This window comes from Rhinolophus hipposideros, assembly GCF_964194185.1.
Source record: "Rhinolophus hipposideros genome assembly, chromosome: 15".
Taxonomy (NCBI): Eukaryota; Metazoa; Chordata; class Mammalia; order Chiroptera; family Rhinolophidae; genus Rhinolophus; species Rhinolophus hipposideros.
This window is the reverse complement of record NC_138061.1, coordinates 46311269-46333401: the sequence shown is the minus strand read 5'-3', so window position 1 is coordinate 46333401 and position 22133 is coordinate 46311269. Positions and strand designations below refer to the sequence as shown.

The following is a 22133-nucleotide window of genomic DNA, read 5'->3' as shown; positions in this document are numbered from 1 at the left end:
TAACTAAAAGTGATAGTGATCTAAATTCTGTGAGACAGTGAACCTGATTTTGGACACTTCTAAATGTTGGAGACATTTTTCTAAAACTGAGCTTAAATCTGCCTCCTGGCTATTCCCATTGACTACTTACAGTTATGTTTTCTGGAGCAACACAGAAGCAAGGCAATAGGAAAAGCTGTTTTTCAAATAACTGATTATTACTGTTAGTACTTACCTCTCTGTCTTTTCTGATGTAGGCTGAAATAATTTCTTGGTCCTTGAACATTCATTGTATGGCAGTTTTACACTGCACTGAATATTCTAGAATTTCCATATCTTTCTATGATTTTTCAGTTTCTTGCTGAAATTTTCAGTCTTGAATTTGCTGTACTTGAACATGGTAAGCAGATTTATTTTATGGTTCAAGCTTGAAAACTTCAGTGTCTAGATTCCCTGGGTGTCTGCATATGTTATCATTATGCTGGTTCTTGTTTGTGGTGTCTTGTCTTTGTGTGCTCAACATTACCTTTTCTGGAACTCATCTCAGGAAATTCTTCACTGTTTTATCAACTCTTTGATATTTTAAGGATGAAGTATTTTATATTTCATTAAATCATAATAGGTTTCTTCATCCGAAGGATTGGACTGAATTACTAATTTGCCAGTAGAGGAAATAGAAGTCTTTAAAATCATCTCTATAATTATTTAGTATGCATATTCTAGATTATAGGTAACTTTTACAAAATGTTGAAATCAAAATATCTTGAAATAAAAATAAACTCTCTGCTGTGAACATTGCATAATATACTCAGACAATTACCTCCCTGATTTTATGTCTAACATTATCTTACCTATTATGATAGCCTTATCATGCTGTTGGTTCATACTGATTTTGTGAGTGATTAAAAACCCCAAGTTTCTGAACTCAAATTATTCTTACTCCAGGTCTTCCTCCTCTGATACTAGTTTTATCTTTCTATATGTAAAGGTAGATGTTACCTTTACGTTTATTGAATTGTATCTTGTTAATGCTGGCTTTTTGTTACAGTCCATCCAGATCTTTTTGACTTTTTATTTTGCCTTCTCCTCCTAACCTGGTGTCATTTTCAGATTTCTTTAACTAAATTATTTATGAAAAATTGTTTTCTGACATGGAAAACAGCATTCTATCTTCCTTTCAAATAACATCAATCAAATAGTAACACATACTGAGTGAAGGTGTTGAAATGAGCTTCAAACTAACTTCATTGGGCTACTTTTAAACCATGTTTCTTTATTTTATGCTCAAGCGCTTTCTCAAAGGCCTTTCTGAAATCAAGATATATTATCTGTGGCATTACAAATTTATCAGTCTAGTAACTCCATTTATGAAGGAAATGGGGTTAGTTTGGCACTACTTATTCTTAAGAACCCCATAAAAGCTCTAAGTGATCATTGCTTGCTGCTTTTTTGAATTAAATTTATTGGGGTGACAATGGTTAGTAAAATTATATAGGTTTCAGGTGTACATTTGTATAACACATCATCTATATATTTCACTGTGTTCACTACCCAGAGTCAGTTCTCCTTCCATCACCATATATTTGATCTCTTTTCCCTCATCTACTACCCCGCCTGTAACTACTGAACTGTTGTCTGTATCTGAGTTTTTGTTTCTTTGTTTGTCTTGTGCCTTTGTTGCTTTCAGTTTTATATTCTACATATGAGTGAAGTCATATGGTTCTCGCCTTTTTCTGTCTGACTTATTTTGCTTAGCATGATAATCTCAAGACCCATCCATGTTGTCGCAAATGGCAGTATTTCATCTTTTCTTATGGCCAAGTAGTATTCTACTGTGTATTTACTCATATTCCGTTTCTTTCTTTTTGACCTTCATTTTTCAGTTGCTCAGAATCCCTTATTTATGGTTGTGAACTACCTTCTGGTGGAATCTCCTTGCCTTTAAGATCTGGATATAATTGGTTTGAGCCCTCATTCTATATTCTGTCAAATATAATATTCTCCCCAAGATTTCTGTAAATTCTCTGGGGATTATATTCTCAGGGTCACCTCTGGCTGCAAGCCTCCACTGAATTACTTTAGTTTTAGATGGTCTTTTTATCCCTATTTTACAGTATGTTAATCCATAATTGGAATTTGATCTTTCCTCCCTTGATTTTAACTCACTCACTCACAGCAGTACTCCCAGACAAGGCACGTTTATGTATATGGAAAACGTTATAGAAACTTGGGAAGTTGGAATGGAAGGAGTGCTATTGTGTAACAATATATTCTAAGTTGCTTCAATTTATTTATTGGAAATCTTCAAAATCCTTTAGCTAATTTGTCTCATTGTTCTTCCATCTTCTTTCTCCCTATCTTCTCTCCTTTGTTCTCCATCACACTCCTAAATTCCTTTTATTTGAATGCAGTAAGAGTTTCCGTCTCTCCACCATCAACTTTGCTTCTGCAAATTTGTACCCTCAGATATTACTATGTACCTTAAATTACTCCTTAAAGTATTTCCTCAGTATAGACAATTCCTTCCCTAAGAAGAATTCTGTAGTCATTCTCTCTCTCTCTCTTTCTCTCTCTCTCTCTCTCTCTCTCTCTCTCTCTCACACACACACACACACACACACACACACCCTACTATATAATAATTTATTATAGATGTATTCTGGGAGGAGGGCATCAACTTTAAAGAAATAGGTTTCTTCTTCTGGACATATACAAGGTAGGACAATTAAGTTCGCAAACATCCCAGAAAAAGTGCTATATACCTCATTGCTGAATATCACTACAGTCACCTTCGAAGTGCTCCCCTTGGGAAGCTATGAACCAGTGCTTAGTCCACCCTTCAAAGTAATTTTGGAACTCTTTTCCTGGAATGGCCAGTAGAGCTGTTGTCATATTACCCTTGATGTTCTGATTGTCATCAAAATGTCTTTCTTTAAATATTTCCTTTACCTTTGGGTAAAGAAAGAAGTCATTGGGGGGCCAGATCAGGTGAGTAGGGAGGGTGTTCCAATACAGTTATTTACTGGCTAAAAACTCCCTCACAGACAGTGCCGTTTGGCTGGTGCATTGTCCTGATGCAAGAACCATGAATTGTTGGCAAATAGTTCAGATCATTTTCATCTACTTTTTTCAAGCAGCCTTCTCAGCACTTCCAAATAGTAAACTTGGTTAACTGTTTGTCCAGTTGGTACAAATTTGTAATGAATAATCCCTCTGATACAAAAAAAGTTAGCAACATTGTTGTAACAAGTTTGCGAACTTAATTGTCAGACCTTGTATAAGGGATACCATATTGTATTTGTCTTTCTCTGTCTGACTTTCAATAAACAATGATTGAATTACTATTTTGTTTAGTCCTCATTCACTACTGAAAGATGTCATGAGTTTAATGACAATGGTCTTTTAAAATTTACAAACTTTTAAATTTGTAAAGCAGTGATCTGTAAAGTTATATCATAAGTTTCATTAGGGCAAGAGCTATTTCTCTTTTATTTTCCTCCATTTCTTGCATGTCTGGCATGTTGCCAGGCCCATGATAAATATTTGTTGAAAGAATGTCTTTCATTTTTCCTCAACTGATTTAATGAAAATCTCTTAAAGTAGTCAGGCAAAGACAATTTCTGCCATTTTACAAGATAACACAGTCAAGAATTGGAGTGGTAGTGATTTGTCCAAAGGTATGAAATTTTTAAATGGCACCATAAGGCTCTGAACCCAGACTTCAAGACCAGTATGCTTTCAACTCCATAGGACTCTTTCTAATTTAGATCTCAAGCCAATTTTGTTCCATGTTCTTGATTTAACTTTTGTTATCATTCCTCACCAAAAAAAATCATTTGAGATATGTATGAGTGTTTTAATTTTCTGCTTCAGCTGTAAACACCCTTTTAATGAGTGGTATTATGATCTTGTAATTTCATTTGGAAAATATTTATGAAAGTAATGGATTAAGTTCAGGAAAATGAAATAACTTTTTTCCTCAGTAATACTTCATTTTGGTTGCTCTGTGGTTACCATATTTAAGTAAGATGGATTAGCCATTTCTTAATGCTTAAAACAATTTCTTTTTACTCTAAACATTAATATTTATAGAACATTAATGTATTATTATTGTGATTGTTTCTTTCATCTGCTTTAGTCTGCAGTATTTTTTGGCATTGTTTCAAACTGACATTTTAGGGATGCTAAGATCACACTTGGTGATTCAATGCTTTCAGTCAGGTAATTATTGGATATTCTTTTGTACATATAAATGCTGTGAGTATAGGATTTTTAAAAAATATTGTAAGTAATACCCAGTACCTTGTACAAAGTCACAAAATGTTAAATTAGGAAGAATAACAACTGTTGAGCTGGCTGTTCTTTTGGAGCAGTGCTACTTGATACTTTTTCATTTTGAGAATTAGTAGGCTCCTGGAGCTGTGAAGTTATTTGAGTCTATTGATCTGACCACAAGAGGAAGGCAGGGCATTGGAAGTAAGGACCAGGGAAGTTTGACTTGCAAGAGACTTGGCTGCTTTTTTTCCTGCTGCTTCAGCTGTGTTCTTCTTATCCTTTCTCAAATTATTCTGTGATTCTACATGATTTTCATGAACTCATTAAATATGTACTTTGTATAGAACACTGGCTTAGATTTACTTAAAAATATGTCTTCAGGAAAAGGAGAGAAATGTATTTGGAAAAGAGGGAATGTTGAGTCAAGCTAGATAAAATACTTGCTGCCTTATTCATGCTTCTCTTCTCTGCAAAACAGATTTTCAGTTATTTTGATCAAAGATGAGCAATCATGGTCTCTGTTATTTTATTTGGTGGATTACTATTATCATTATTAATTCTGAACAGAAAGGAATTTTTTATTAAGGTATAATTGACATACAATATTATATTAGTTTCAGGTATATAACTCAATGATTTGATATTAGTACACATTGTGAAATGATCACACTAGTCAAGTTAACATTGTCACTATACATAGTTACAGAATTTTTTCTTGTAATGAGAACTTTTAAGATTCACTTTCTTAACAACTTTCAATGATGCAAAGCAGCATTATTAACTATAGTCACCATGCTGTAAACTAAGTCCCTCTGACCTACTTATTTTATAACTGGAAGTTTGTACTTTTTGACCCTCTTCACTCATTTACCGACCCTCACCTACCCATTGCCTCTGGCAACCACCAATCTGTTCTCTGTATCTATGAGATTTCTCATATAAGTGACATCATACAGTATTTGTCTTTCTTTTACTTATTTCATTTAGCTTTATGCCCTTAAAGTCCATCGATGTTGTAAGTGGCAAAATTTCCTTTTTATGGCTAAATAATATTCCACCATATACATATAACATATTTTCTTTATCCATTCATCAGTTGATGGTGACTTAGGTTGTTTCCATATCTTGGTAATGCTGCAATGAACATAGGAGTGCAGATATCTTTTTGACTTAGTGTTTTCATCTTCTTCAGATAAATACCCAAAAGAGAAATAGCTGGATCATATGGTAGTTCTATTTTTAATTTTTTGAGGACGCTCCATATTGCTTTCCATAGAATTTGCACCAATTTATAATCCCACAGAGGTTCTTTGTCACATCCTCACCAATACTTGTTTCTTATCTTTTTGATAATAGTCATTCTAACAGGTGTGAGGTGATGTCCCCTTGTGGTTTGGATTTGCATTTTCCTGATGAATACTGTTTTGGGGTACCTTTTCATGTACCTCTTTGATTTCTATGCATTAAATGAAACCACCACCTCTGTGTTTTGAGGTTGGCCTTTGTTCAACCCTTTCCTAGCTCTTGGTTGTCTCTCAAACCTTTGTTATTGTTCAAACATCCTGTGTTACTTTGAATAGCTTCCAGTAGTTGAGGGTGTGCCAAGACCGTTAATGTCTCAAATCGGAGGATTTCAGTTAGCCCCTAGTTTCAGGTTGATTAGAAGCCAGAGTGTTAGGCAGCAGCTGTTAAAGAATGTAAATACAAATAGCCTTTTTGGGCTGCTACCATAAACCCTGCTGGCCACCAGAGCCAGGTGATCTGGAGGTATCCCATGGGTGGCAATTGCATCAGAGCTCCAGACAAGTGTAAATTCTTTGTTCTGGGAGATACTGGTGAGTTGTAGTGAGGTAGACGGAGTGCAAAGATGGTGTCCCCCAGTCTATGTTCCCTGAGCGCATCTCTGTAGCCTGTAGATGTGTACAGGCCGAAGCTCCAAGACAAGCAAATAGACCTCTTTCACAGAAAGGCTGTGGTATATTTCAGTCTGCAGTGCCTTTGGGGTTGTATCCTGCCAAGAACTGTGTCTGTGATTGTTATGGTCCCTTGGGACTCAGGAATGCAAACCCTGTGGGCACCAGAGCCAGCCAATCAAGGGGAACCCCTTGGGTTGCATACACAAAAATCAGGGCACCAGACAAAAAGGTGGGGTACCAGACACATGGAAAAGTTCCCCTCTGAAGGATGCTGGTGCTCTGGGGTGTGGCAGAGGGAGAGTGCCCTGCCCACAACACATCAGGAAAGATTTATAGTCGAGAAGTCTGCCCCTCAGGCTGTAGTTATGATGGTAAGGTTATAGGCCTCTTTCATAGAAAGACTGAGCTCCTAGGTCTGTTGCCTCTTGCTGAACCCTAAGGGTAGTATGTTTTTGAGAACTCTTTTTCTGTTGGTTACAGTCCTATGCAACCCATGAGCATAAACCCCTCTGTTTACCAGAGCACTTTATTTTTTTATTTTTTTATTTTTAATTTTTTTTAAATTTATTAGTTTCAGGTGTACAAGACAAGGTAATACTTAGACGTTCATCATTTATATCCCTCACACTGTGAACCCCCCTCCCCCCATCCACTATCCCTCCGACCTCACACTGAGCCATCACATTATATATATATATAAAATTATAGTTGGCATTCATTAATGTTTAGCTTCTACCATAGCACTTTAGAGGTTTCCCCTGTAATAGCCACAAAGATTAGGGCACCAGGCAAGGTCTAAGCTCCTTTCTGAAAGATACTGGTGAGCTGGAATGAGACAGAGGGAGAGTGCAAAAATTGCATTCAGTTGCCTCTGTTCCCTGAAACTACCTCTATAAGTCCCTACAAGTGTGCCAAACAGAAGCCTGTCCCTCACTCCGAGGCTTATGACAAGCAAATATGTCTCTTTCTGAGAAAGATGGGAGGTGTGTGTCAGTTTGTTATCTGTGCAGTGCCCTGGGAGTGGGAGTCTGCCAAGAACTGTCTCTCTGATTGTTATAGCTCCATGGGACACAAGAACCAGAACCTCCCTGACCTCCAGAGCTAGGCAATCTTGGGGTGTCCCCTTGGTGGCAGCCACAAAAAGTCAGTCACCAGGGATAAAACCAGGGGCACCAGATATGTGTAGAAGCTCCCTTTTGAGAGCTACTGGGGCTCTGGAATGTGATTTTTTTCAGAGGAAAAATTTTTCAGAGGAATGTGAAGATAATACCCAGTGGCTGGATCAAAGCAGAGGGAGAGTGTAAAGATGACACTCACTAAAAAAAGAAAAAAAAAAGGAAAAAGAAAAAGAGGAAAAAAGGAAAAAGAAGTAAAAGAAGAAAAAACATGCATCTACTGGCTTTAGGAAGGCAGAGGGAGAGCAGGAAGATGGCACCCACCAGCATGTCCCTAGAGAGTATCCCAGCAGGCCTCTTCCCCCCAGGTTAATGCTTTAAAATTATCTGCAACAGATTTTTTTGTTTTCCTGTAGGTGTTTGTACAATATTTTCTCTCTGACAGCAGCCTTTTATTCTCTCTCACACTGCAGTGTTATATTTTCTCTGCACTTTTCCAGCTTCTCATATAATGGGGGGATTCCCTGGAAGGTGGGCTTCTCCTCTGTGAACAGTTTGCCTGGGTCACAGAGCGCAGCCTCCATAGGGGGATGTGGAGAGCTTCTGAAGTTCCAAAGCTCTTCCTGCACCAGATTCGAGTCTGTGTGTTTCAGCGGCTCTGTTTACTCCTTTAGGTGATTTCAGTTGCATGCCTCTTAGTCTTGCCTGTCTGCTGCACAGGAAGTCCTTTGTGGAATTATACTTGTTCAGTTTGTTGTAAATTCCAGGTGAGATTTCAAGAGGCTCAGTCTTGCCTGTCTGCTGCACAGGAAGTCTTTTGTGGAATTATACTTGTTCAGTTTGTTGTAAATTCCAGGTGAGATTTCAAGAGGCTCACTTCACGGCGCCATTTTTATGACACAATTCCCTAAATTTATCAAATGAGTCTTTACCACGTAAAGTTGGGGTATGTTTCAAGGGCTGCTTCTGCACTAGGCCCAAGGGCGGGTGAGTCTGCACATGCCCCTTCAGAGCCTTTTCTCAGTTTGCTGTAGCCCCATGGGTCTTGTGGATATAAGACCCATTGGTCTTTAAAGCCAGGTGTTTGGAGCCCTCATCTCTCAGGTGCTCGTCTAAAAAGTTGGCTTGATATGGGGTACAAACTCTTCCCCACTTAGGGAGATGCTCTGGGTTTTGAGTTTCCTCCTAATTGTGGGCTGTGGTGTCAGGAGTGGGGTGTACAGTGAGATTGTGTCTCTGCCTTTTCTACCTGCTTCCGCGTGGTTTCCCTCTCATTTGTACCTGATGTGAAGAGGTATCTTTGCCAGCTTTAAGCTTTTTTTTCAGAGGACATCATTCCATATAGAGCTGTAGATTCAGTGTGTCTGTTGGAGAAGGTGAACTCAGGATCTTTCTATGTTGCCATCTTGAATTGTAACCTGAACAGAAAAGAATTTGGTGAGAAAACACTCTGGGTTGTTTATGATGCTTACTTTTATGGCACGTTTAGAGCTAAGAGATATTGTTTGCATCTTCTCATTCTTGCCTGCCCTGTGATAGTTGATAAGGTAGTCAAATAGGACAGAATTTGCACGTGTTTCTCAGTTTAGAGACCATTTTAATATTCAGTTTTGACAGTTTTAGAACATACGTAGTTTTGTTTTGGGTTCAGAATTATTCATTGGGCTTTTTTTATATTTTAGGTTTGAATTTGGTTTGTAATGAGTTAAAAATAGTAACACAGGATAAATTCAATGTTCAACAAATTATTTTGGGGTTCTTGGTTATTTTAAATTACCATTCAAAATTTTGTACAGGTAAAATCCAGGAATATTAGAATCTTCAAATAATTGTGCTTCTTTTCCCAACTTAAATTGAGAGATCATGTATTTTGAGAAATATTCAATATAATGAAATTACAATGGACTGAACTAGTGTACAAAATCTCAAAAGGTCTCTTTCAATAATTAAGCACAAAAAGTCCTACTGGAATGAAAAATCTTCAAATCAAGTCAATATCAAATTTCTTTGAGTAAATTCTAAACCTCACCCTAACCATTGTCTTATTTTTATCTGCTGTACTTCAGCTTCATTGGCAAGATAAAATTATTGCTTTTATTCTTTAGTATGTTTAAGTGTATATGTGGGAAGATGGGGGTGCGGTGTGTTTAATAGGGATATAACACAAATTTATACTACAGATTTTGTATGAGCTCTCCTTGACAATTATTTGTTGTTATAAATGAAAAAAATCTACTGAAATGAATGAATCATTATAGTTTGGGTATTCTGAGCTATTTAGTATCAATAAATGGAGGATATAAATCCTGATAATGAAAGCTCAAGCTAAAATCTCCACATTATGCAAACTCTGACCTTTGATAAAAATATTTTGTGGTGATATATCACTACTGGATTTCTTTGGCCATGGATATATTACCTGGAAGTATTGGTTTCCATGTTTCTTACTTTGAAGCCTTACAAATGTGTTTACCCTAAAGTTTCTATTTGGAGTTGTATAAAGGTCACAGAGATAAATGTGAAGAAGAAATATTTAAGAAGTAGAACTAATAGTTCTTAGGGAAGAGAAGTGCTTAGAATTAAACAGATAAATTGGCAAAATAGTTATTATTAATTATTATATAAATATTATGTTAATTATAAATTATCATATTAATTATAATTATAAATAAAATTACTTAAATTGTTTAGAATTTTAGATCTGGTAGTATTTTGACCTGAACATAATGAGAGGGATCAAGAATGGGCAAGGCACATAAATAATTATATAACATAATCAATAGTTAATATAATGGTCATTAAAATTATGTGAAAAGAAATTTGTTTACTACACTGCAAAAGGGGAAAGTGAGCAGACTTTGGCTATGTTTAAACTGATGGGTAGGATTGCTTCCCATTTAAGGCTCTGAAAATTCTTCCTGTCATTTGAGGCCCAACTCAAATTCCCTCATGTCTTCTATGTGGCCCGAGTCTCTCAATTAGTATCAATGAGTTTTTTCTGTTTCACCCCTGTCAGGTTACTTTTATCTCTGTACTACTTTGCCTGTGCTAGAATTAATGGTAGAGTAGAAAGAGCACAAACGAGGTAGTAAAAACCCAGTTCAAACCTTCAGAGTCCCAGTTTACTGACTGGTAGACTGGGAAGAGAAATAGGGTCTCCTGTGGTTCCTGTGAGGATTTAACTAGAAAGAATACAGTGCCTGGTCCTGAGTAGGCACTCAGATGTCAAAGTCTTTCCCATTTCTGAGTTTCATATCTAGTTTCTCCTATAGTCTGTACGTTTGTTTAGCACAGAAAACGTGTTTTATATTCATAGTGCCTTGTGCATAGTAGATTCTGGAAGATTACTTGTTGAATTTAATTTACTGTCCTGCGCTGGAAGCTTAGCACTATTATTTCCCATTTCTTTTTCCTCTGTCACCTTGGATTGAGATAAACATGTTGCTTTCAAGAAATTAAGGATTTAATTCAGTAGAATGCCATTATAATATGACTTATTCCATCGAGTTTGAAATAATAAGGGTGAAATCATTTCCTTGGAAACTTAATTATATTCTGTAAAATCCTGTTAGCTTGTCTCATAGCATCATAGTTACAGTGCGATTCCGGTGTGTTTAAGATGGTGAAGTCTATGTGTATAATAGAATTCTATCTAATGGAACACAGTGAGTGTGGGAAATGAGCGACATAAAGAGAAAGCAAATGCAAATGTCTTACAAATGACGTTACTTGACATTTTCAATCACTAATTGTGGAATGTATGTTCTAATTTACTAAAATAAACCAAGGAATCAATTTCTTGTGAGCTTCCTTTGCTTAATTAATTATTGGTAGCAGAACAATATTCTGTGATCCACTGTAATTTGTCTCCTTTGTGTTTATTTCGTATCTGACTTAAAAATGAACAGAAGCATTCTGATTCAGCAGAACCAATTTCATAACTCATCTGTGTTCTAAAGTGGAAATGAATAAGTGTCTGCTGAACATGCTACATATGCTTTGGTCATCAAAATGTTAGTTTTTCTACCTTCTGAAAAATGCAAGATCTGAGAGAGTTACCTGGCTCAAGTTTGCTGGGTGTATATTCTACATAGATATTTCTACAGAGGCAAGCAGCTACTTTTACATGAATTTGTTTCCATGATTGGAATGTGAGAGCTTTTTTAATCCTTCCTAATTATGATTTGAAATTATACATTCATTGTACTTTTTTCTTTAAAAGCAGCAGTGTATGCTAAGACACAAAGAGTTTTTTTTTTTTTTAAATGCAGTATACTCTTTTGTTGAAATGAGGACTAACGGGGCTTTCATTCATGCAATAATGTTGGTTGTACTTAGGTTATAGTTTCTAATTCTTCATAATTATTCCGAATTATTTCATTGAAAGACAATTAGCTAGCATTTGTTATCTTGGTATTTTGAGTGGGAGAAACTGAGGCTCGGTATCAATGATTTCTATGTGTTCACTAGTTATGAATTTGAGGAAAAATATTCTGCTAGCCTAACGATTTATTTTTGTTTTCAATTTCAGTTTCAAAGAACATTTGAGTCTCTTAAAAATGTTTCCAACAAATCTGACCTCCAGAAAACCTACCAGAAGCTTGGGAAGGAGCTGGAAAACCTGGATTATTTAGCCTTCAAACGTCAGCAGGTAGGAGTCAGAACTCTTTTTGTGGAGGAGATGGACACTTTAGGCTTCCCGCTGTCCTACCTGTCAGGTTCAAGTGGGCCTGGGGACACTTACCTGCTCATGTTTAGGGCAGAAATAGGTTGTGCTGCGCTATGTTGATGTGCCGTGTTCATCCGATTTCCTGCAGCATTCGACGTGGTCATTACTTTTAGATGTCCACATGTGTCCTTATACCTCTCTTAAAGAAAACTCCTGGTTTGTGATAGTACGACCACCCTCTGACTAGGGATACCTTAGTGGCATAAAGGAAACCTCTATGATGGCTTGGTAAAATGGCTTTTACATTTGACAGGAAGATATTTGAAAAAAATAAAAATCACCTGAAGACCAGGAACAGGATGCAGTTGTACATACAAAAAATAAGGAAAAGTGTCATAAATATGCCAAAATATGCATCAACCTTTAGTTTTGTTGTTTGCTCTCTGAAGATTATTAACAATTTGCTAAACGTATAAGGTTGAAGGAAAATACACTTTACGAATTCAAGTCTTATCGCCTCCTTGTATAGAACACAAGATAAATTCAGAGCCAGATAAGCTTCTGTAGGGTTGCTTTTAGAATTAGTATTTTGTAACATTAATAATCATTAAATTCTATGTGTTTGTGAGATACTGCCACAGTAGCTAAGCTAGCTACCCTCCTTTCTCTAAGCTGGATCTTCTCCAGTTTCTTCACAGCCACTAGATGTCAGGGTTGTCAAGCTTTTACTTTGATTGAATGTTTATTCCCATCAGAACAACCAGTTAGATGTTTCAATTAGGTTGCATGAAATTTGGGAATGTGCTCAGTGATGGATAGCATCTAGAAAAATGACTGACTGGCTGACTCGGATGGCCAGGCACCAAGTCCATTACTTGAGTCGTTCCTGTTAGTGTGGCAAAAGGTATGACTCTCCTGCCGTTGCCAATTTTACAAACTTTGGATCTTTCAGATGGGAGTTTTGAAAGCAGGGCTTCCTCTAGTTAGTTACACCTCACGAAATCAACATAGGACAGTTTAGAAATAACGACTTGAAAAGAGACTTGTGTTTAGGTTTTGCTTTATCATAGGCATTACATGGGCATTTAACCTTCCCATGGCCCTGTTGCCTCGGAGTGATATTTATTTTGTAGAATGTTCTGGGACAAATGTAATTATCTCTACACATACTTTAATTTATATGAAAAAGAATGCAATATCCACTTAAATTTTATTTTCCTATTTTTAAATTAGTGATGGCCCAGGTATTAGTGCATGTAACAGAGGCAGTCACCGTTTCTGAGCTACTGCAGTACGATCCCAGGTGACGCTGCTTAAAATTCACACCATGAGTCACTGCTCTGGCCCATGCAATTTTGAGTACAGTTTTGTTTCCAAGAGCCATATTTTACTGAGGGGTATGGGAGTTGGCAGGCAGTAGCCACTGTCGTCTTCTCTTATCCTTTCTCATTAGCACATTCTCAGTGATTAGATTCTTACATTAGCTAATTGTGAATTTGGAAAAATGGGAATGCTTCAAGGGCATAACTCTGGGATAATGGCATTGAGGACAGACAGATCGGTAAATTGCATGTGTGTGTGAGAAAAAGATGAGCACATATACGTAAGTATATGTATATATAATGACAACATATGCCACAGAGTGTGATTAATACATTTATGGATTAGATAATTAAATGCTTATAACAATATAATGGGGTTGGTTTTATGAGCATCATTTTACAGATGAGAAAACTGTTAAGAGAGTTAAGTAACTTGCCTAAGGTCATGGCTAATAAAACGTAAAGCTGGGCTTCCAGTGTAAACCAGCCTGACTCCAAACCTGGGCTTTTCCCTGGTCTAATTCTCAATCTCCCTGCAAGGAGCCAGGCTGAGGGGTAGTAAAGTGAGGCGTTTCAGGCATGCAGTATGAAAGCTATTTTAGGAGAGGCCAGACCCGGGGCAAAGGAAACATTTGAAAGTGTGTACCTGGTGAGAGGCAAAAGACAGGGCTAGTTCTCTCTCTCTCTTTTTCTCTCTCATGCAAGTTATTCAATATATACAAAAACACAAAAGGACTTTTGAAGGAATATCTTCAGACAGCTAAGAAAAATGTATAAAACTTTATCTAGACAATTTTCTTAGTGTTATGTCTAGCAACCTTAGTTCTAGTGAAATTTATTCAAAGAAAGCAATTTTTTAAACTCAAGGGAATAAATCCTTAGGAAATGGACTTGCCTGCATACATAACATACTGTCAACCTTTGTCTTACTAGACTCCACCTTTTCCTATACCTTACTGATCTTTTATTTCCTACCCAGAAAAAATAGAAAGGGAACTGGAGGGAGGGTAGTGGTCTGAAACAGAAGGATCCTAGAAAGAAAGTCAGAGACCAAAGAATGATGGAAAAAGAGGAAAAGGACTTACAAGGATAAGATAGGAGGGATAAAGTGAGGGAAATTAAACTGTACGTGGTTTCATACTGTATGTATTTAGTAAGTTAAAACATTGATTTTTTTGAAGAACTGAAAAAAATCTCAAACCAGCAAAAGGGAGAAAAGGTGGATACAAGAAGACATAGCAGATGATGGAGATGGCAGGGAATAGCAAAGACAACTTCTATTTACTTACCATTTTGCTTCCAAATGTAGCAGAACTCCTAGAAGTTTGTAATATTAACCAAGTTCTTCTGTACCAAAGCCAAAGGTGAATTGTGTTTCCTGGATGGGCAGAGTTCAGAAAGTCAAAACATTAGCTCTTCGTGGACTGGTGGGATTTTCCTATTTATTTCCTACCCTACTCCTTTAAAGCCCCCCAAAACCTGTTAATTATACACTAGTAAGTTTCTGCTATTGAATAACATTCAGGTCTCTGTAAAATTACAATTCAGCAAGAAAACTTCTGCCTTATAAGGCAGGATTCTTTCCACCAGAAAATTAGTCATGGTTTGTTTCCCTGGTCCAACCATGTTTATCATTCCTCGTTGTGACAGAACATAAGCTCCATAAGGACAGGGCCTCATCTGTCACCTTTGATACTGTATTCTCTGCAGTGCCCACAACAATATCTGACCCATGGCAGATGCTCAGTAAATACTTGTTGGTGCTGTTGTTGCTATGAACAAGAAAACATGCAAAATTTTGGCCCTGGATTACGCGCAATTAAAATTGACGTGTTTTACTACACTTTTAAAATGTAGAAGGTATTAACCCTTTGGCTTCATGGTTGACAGATTGCCCCTTTCCTTATATATTATTTAGGTTTTCTCCTAACTTTTCATTTTCCATCCATTTCTTTAAACAAATACAAAATATCAATGGTACCTTAACTATGAGTTATGGATGTCCAGTGAGTTGCCTATAATTGTTATCTTGGTCTCATTCGTTAGATTTTATTTTGTACCCCTTTTTATGGCATTTTAAACAACATTTTGAGAGATTTCTTTCCCTGAGCCAGATAGATTCCTGGAGTATTTTGCTCTGTTCTTGTACCTCCGTTTTGGGGGTTATTGTGCTTTCCCTCATAAGTGTGAGATTAGCTATTTCTTTTCTTTCCTTTTTTCTTTTTTTAGTAGCGAGTGCTTACACTTTAGCTATTCCTGGGGCTACATTTTAGGTTGGGGCACAAGCATCTCTCCATTATCCTACTCTCAAGGAGACTAATGTTGAAAATAGCCTTGGTTGAGGGGAGGCCATGATAGATGAGATGATAGGTTTTCCAGGATGAGTCATCTTGAAGTAAATGGATGACAAGGCAGGATTAACAGGATAATCTAGAGATTGTTTTCAGCTAGTATTATCTGGAGATGCAGTCTTAGAGTTTATCTACTTGGATTGTTTGATTTTTATCCTCCTGGTTGATGTTACACAGCGCAGTGATAGCAAGCTTCAACTATTATATAGAGCCCAGATTTATGTAATAATTTGAGACACAATATAAATCAAGAGATTTACTTGGGGGCTTTGACTGTCATGCAGATGTAAAATAAAGCATAATGAATACAGACAATAATGTTGTGATCACCATGGACTTAGCACGGCGATCACTTCTTTAGGTATATAAATGTTGAATAACTATGGTGTACACCTGAAACTAATATCATATGATATGTAACTATATTTTTAATAAAAATCTTAAAAACAAAGAGTAGGTTACCCCTATGGGCATTGGCGCGAAATCCCAATGTGAACCCTCTGAGAACCATGTGAAACATGCTTCACGTTCATCCCACTGGTAGATGGAAAAGCTGTCGTACTTTGTCCACTAATTTCTGTCCCCATTGGCCAAAGCTCTCTTGTCCCCTGTCTGAGTTGCCAGTGTGCATGTCAAGCTCCTGTGGTGCCAGAGAAATCCCTCGGACAGTGAAACAGAGAGAGGTGGATGCTTAAGATACAAAGTGGTCAGTGTTCCAGAAACTCCCTATCCCAGATGCAGGTAGCTCAAAGCTGGGCATGTAATAATGTGGGAAGGGACATTAAGAACATCTATTACAATGTGGTGCCAGGTGGGGGAGTACTGGACTTATCAGGGGATCACTTTGTAAATTATATAAATGTCTAACCACTGTGCTATACAAAAACTAACATAAAGTATTGAATGTCAACTGTAATTGAAAAATGAAAAACAAAAAATTTCATTGCACAGGTATAAAACTGTTTAATTATAAGGCAGGGTGCTACAACAAAGTTCAAACCGAACCAAACATACTTTATTCTATCCACATAGACATGCAATTCCATTTTTATTCAATTGTACACAGTTGTTTGTCTTAAAGAAAAAAAAGAGGTGGCATTACATTAGTTCTTCAGTTTTCTGATGCAGAGAGTTGGGGTGGGGGAAACAGAGAGGGAAAAGTTTGGATACTCGTATATCACTCATCACTCAAGGTCATTCTGAGTCAGCAGCAGATTCAGAATTAATACTCACATTTCCTAATTTCTAGCTTATTGCAAAAGCTATCCAAGCATTTTCACTACTTCATGAATTGCAGATAGGGTGATTTCTTGTTCTATAGTTATGGGCTGAAGTTAAAAAAACATTATGAATTTTTATGTAAGAACTTCACCCTTTGTTTAAAATCAAGTGATTAAAATGATCCATATTATTTACTTTTTCTTCTTCTAAAATTTGATTTCCACATTGGATACCATTAATGGTCATGACAATAGGTGTCTTCTATTAAATTAATAAAGTAAAAACATTACAGAGACATCTTTTAATTTCTAAGGTTTGCTATTCTGTGTCCATCTTTTGTCTCTAGGGTTGTTTATTGGTAGCATGTAGGTAGAAAGCTGTTGAATCACACACATACTAGCTGATTTTCAAGCACCAGAAAAGATTTAGTTATTTTTTACACGGTTGTTTGCTATAGGATAGTTTGTCATGTGGGCAGCTTATAGCTACCTTATAGTGGGAAATGTTTATTAAAGTAATTAATACTTTGTTATGAGTTTTGAATACTTTGTTTTCAAAATTTACAATGCGAATAATAATTTCAGAAGTGGTAAAAAAATAGTGTTTGTATTAATGTGGCACTTATAAAAAACAAAAAAATAAAAAAATAAAAAACAAAAAAATTCGTTGCACAGGTATAAAACTGTTTAATTATAAAGCTATAAAGCTTAAAGGGTGCTATAAAAAACAAGAAAATAAAAAACAAAAAAATTAATTGCACATGTATTATATTGCATGTATTATATTGACGCATGTAAGTCCTAAAGATTGACAATACAAGTTGATATTGATGAGAAATTCAAGTCCTAAAAGAGTTAACTCTGAAAATACCTTCTCTAGCCTGTTTTATAACTTGAAAATAATCTGTGCATGGAAAGAGGATGACTTTTCACTGCTGACATTATGATCTTTGGTGGCTTAAGATGCAAGCTAAAGAACGTGTACAAGAATCAGAGAACTTTAAGGAGTCTTTAGAATTTATCTAACCTAAGTGTTTTATTTTAGAAATGAGAAAAGTGAGGCCCAAGAAGATTAGATTATCTTGTACAAGACTACACACTTCACTAACGGCAGAGATAGGACAGTGACAGGCAGTGATATTTTGTTTTTTTCTTTTGTGATTTCCTTAGCGTAAATCAGTCGGTTATATGTTGATCCTTGGGTATCCTTAGTTTGTATCCTGAAGCCAAGAGATGACCTTCAGATTTATAAAGCACTCCTCTCCCATTTAAAAAGCTGTAGGATCCTGGAGACCAGGCTGATTTCAGAAGTACTTTCTGATGTCAAAACTTAGCTGTGGCTTGGATGAGAGGCAGCATTTGTGGTAATGAACCTCATTCTCTCCAGGAGAAATCATACTTGTGTTGGCTCCTGGGCCTTGAGGAGCATTTCCTATGCTGTAAGCTCTGCAAGGTGCTGAAGCAGTGATATTCTCCATTCAGGGAAGTAGGGGATGAAGCTCTCCCTCCTAGTTCTTTGAGAACCTGAGAGTGTCTTGCTTCAGAAGTGCCTCTGCTTTCTTCTGTCTCCATTAAAGGGTTTAGGAAGAATCTTCTTTAACATGCAAGCCTCCGGCCACTCTCCATCTCCACTTTCTTACACAGGTAGAAGTGAGGGGGCTCCTTCCATTGATTGTTCACAGAAATGTACAACAAAAGACTGAAATGAGGAGACAGCACATTTGGGTTTTCAGTGAAGTCCATTTCTTTCTGGTTATGCTTCCACTCCAATATGAGTTTATGGTCTTTCAGGTTGGGCCCTAAGAATCTGGACCAGAATAGAATTTTCTACTAGGATGAAAGGAGGACGAGCAAGGGTATAGACTTCTGTGGGTCTGTAGGAAGCTTGTTGCTTTGGAACTATGAAATCACCTAGGGGATTGGGTTTCATATCAAACTGCAGGGACAACAAAGATCTTTTAACATCTATCTACCATCTATCTATCTATCTATCATCTATAAATAAATAAATAAATAAATGAATAAATAAATAATAATACACACACACTGTATTAGTCATTGAGGTGCCCATAAATCAAAATTATTCAGTAGTTACATTTTTTTTAAAAAGAAAAGACAATGCAATAATACACAACATGTTCCACAACAGGAAGAAATTACAAGCATGATCTGGTTCAATCACTTCAATACATGGATACACAAATAATACAGATGATACATTGTTATTTTTCTATTGTGTAGGAATTTTTTTTTTTTTGGACAACTTTTCGATCCTGTGTCCTTTAAGCCAGTGCCCTCCAAACCAGTGTGCCCCTGACTTTAATATGCAGACAAATCATGTGGTGAGTTTTGTTAAACTCCAAAGTTTGATTCAGTGGGTTTGGAGTGAGACTGTAGAGTCAGATGTGCTCCTCAGTGATGCTGATGGTCTTTAAGCCACCTGTTAGTATCAAGGAAGTTTAAATAATTGTAGGAGAACATTTTTTCTAGTTGTATCTCAAGAGCCTAAAACAGTCTTTGGAACATAGTTAGTACTTAGTAAATATTTTGGATTTGAGCGATGATCCAGTATTAAGGTTTGTGTCTATGTGTAGGACATAAATGATATTGCTATCCTTACTGTAGTATCCTTTACCACAAATTTTATAGTCTATTTTGATGTTTTTCTGTCTTATGAAGGGACATGTTTCTTCATATATATATATATATGTTTTGTAAATTACATATTTCAGCAGTTGTAGAAGTCGTCCCTTGCATATATTTGTCATAGATGAAAGATGAAAGAGAATAAATTTAATAGGAGAGCAGCTGCATCTAAGGGAAAAGGAGCTGAAGAAAAATAAGAACGTAGTATTTTAGCCCTGCAGTGTCCACTGTGACTTGGCCAAACTGACCATGGGACCAGCTGGTATTGACTCAGCAGCATTTGTTTCAGAAAAGCAAGCTCAGTCACGTACTATAAAACGATGAAAATTATTAATCTTGAACACATTCTTGTTAACTTTGTGTATCCAAGCTGTACGTCTCTACCTGGGTGCACAATCAGAAAACAACACAATGACTGTTACTGTGTCCTTGTCAGACAAAAAGATTACTGCTCCAGCTCCAGCTCTCTGTGTTAATAGCAGTGCCTAGAGCTCTACTGGCTAAAATTCAAAATAAGTGTTGACGCTGCTTAGATGAGGCCAATAGTTCTGCAGAGAGCTGAGCTTTAAACATGCAAACACCCATCACGCTGTCTGTTATAGATGTTAGGGGCTGATTGCCTGAGGGCTGATTTAATATGTAATGAGAAATTCATGTAATTTCTTTTTTAAAAAAAGCATATTCATTTTTGTTCTCTAAAATGTTCTCTAAATTTGGACAGTTTCAAGTTTGCTCTTTAGGAGGAATCCAATCAGCATTAACAGTATTTCTCATTCTCCAAATGAGACAGTCGTAGAAACACTTATGCCAACATTCATCTAGGTGAGGGGCGATGTATCACCAGAAGATGGAGCTGCATTGCTGGCTTGCTCCCCATTTTGTTCAATGATTTAGAGGGTATATGTATGTATAGGTTTTCTTCCATATGCTTTGGTTTCGAATGACAAAAAAAAAAATCTAATTGATATTTTTCAGAGTCATATTACATTTTAGTTGGGATATCTGAATTTTTTACAATGTAAATAGCTTTTCTTCCTTTTATGGGCAGCTAATACTTGTATTCATTGACCAAATTAACTATAATTTTGCTCAATATCTTTAGTATCACTGACGTGGTTTTAACAAGATGCTATAATATCAACCTGCAATGTACATTGCATTCCTTTAACTGTATTTTTATGACTCTAATTTTTTTCTATGGTAGCATATTGCATTAGTACATGTTAATATTTTCTGTATAAATGCTGCTCATATGATTCTAGCATCTGGTCATGCCATAGTTAAGTATTTATCATCTACTCCATTATAAAACCTTTGTTCCAAACGAGCTGTATGAGCCTATTAGATATATACACAATTAAGTAGGTAATGATCTGTGGCTGCATCCATACAGCATCAACAGCTGACCTGTGGGTGGTTTTCAAAGTGTGGTGCTGATTGTCGATAGGAGGTATTTAGATTATTGGATGAAACTGTTTTGATTATTTCCAGGGCATTTTTTTTTTTGTACTCTGAATTTAATTTAAGTTACTTATTTTCTTTTAACCTTACTATTTGCTTAATGAAGAAATTATAATATTTTCTCACTCTGACTTAGATGTTGGTCCTTATCTCTACTATGCCAAACTCTCCGTCATCCAAACATTGGGACATTGACACCTTTATTGGTGCGTGCACAATGAAATGGTTCACCACATTTCATCGCTGTAGTGACACATGTATGTCTTCATCCTAAATTTATATTTGTAAAAATTAAAGGTAACTGAATTTTGGTCATTTCCTCAGCTTCAGTGTTAGAGTCATTTAGTTAGGATACTTTTGACCATTTCAATTTTGACAATCATCACTTGTGAATTTTCAGAAACTTAAGATGGTAAATTACTCTGGTAAATCTCTAATAAGTTTTGGGTCTTCTCTGTCCGCTTTTGAGTCTAAGTCCAAGGTTCCTTTTCTCAGGGTAAAGGTATCACTTCTCACTTTGGGTCAGAGTAGCAAGTTCTGGGGGAATGATACAGTGTCATGTGAATATAGAGAAATTTGGTAAGCAGCAGTGTGCATTTGTTGGGAAAACATTGGACAGAAATTTTTAGCTTGCCTCTTGCTCATTCTAACAAAAACATATGTCTATACTATATAGTAGGAGTAGACACACGTAAGGCCAAATTCATTTAATAATTGGGAAATTATATATTTTTTTACTTAGGACATGGGAAACATTAAATCTGAGGACAAAACTGAAGGAAATGATTTAAGTGTACCTGAATTTTGTTTTAAACTTGGAAGAAATGATCTTTTTGGAATCTCTTCGAAATTTATCAGGAAACTTTTTTTTTCTTAAAAGAGTGGGCGTACATAACCTCTGGCTTAGGATACTTAAGATATTTGAGCTTGTTTTATGCTAAAATAAAACAACTAGAATTGAATCCATGAAAAAGAAAATAGAATTAGGGCAGCGGTGGGGTGTTTATGAAGTGAAGGAAACTTAAATTAGATTCTGTATTAAGTGATTGTGTAAGCAAGTTATCACTTGGAAACATGTGGTGCTCGTGAGTGACTTGTATCAATGGCTGTGCATTTTTTTCTCGAAACATCTGGCCCTGCAGAATATCTTGCCATCTTGCCATCTTTGTTACCCTGCAT

The 22133-nt window shown here is 36.4% G+C and overlaps 1 protein-coding gene across 4 annotated transcripts in view; it reads left to right on the top strand.

The window, feature by feature from the left end:
* CTNNA3 (catenin alpha 3) overlaps positions 1 to 22133 on the top strand; it is a 1458437-nt gene that overhangs the window by 102855 nt on the left and 1333449 nt on the right. For all 4 annotated transcript variants that reach the window (XM_081075326.1, XM_081075327.1, XM_081075328.1 and 1 more), the window contains exon 5: positions 11817 to 11936. In XM_081075326.1, the coding sequence (XP_080931452.1) occupies positions 11817 to 11936 (120 nt within the window). The remainder of the gene's footprint in view (positions 1 to 11816; positions 11937 to 22133) is intronic.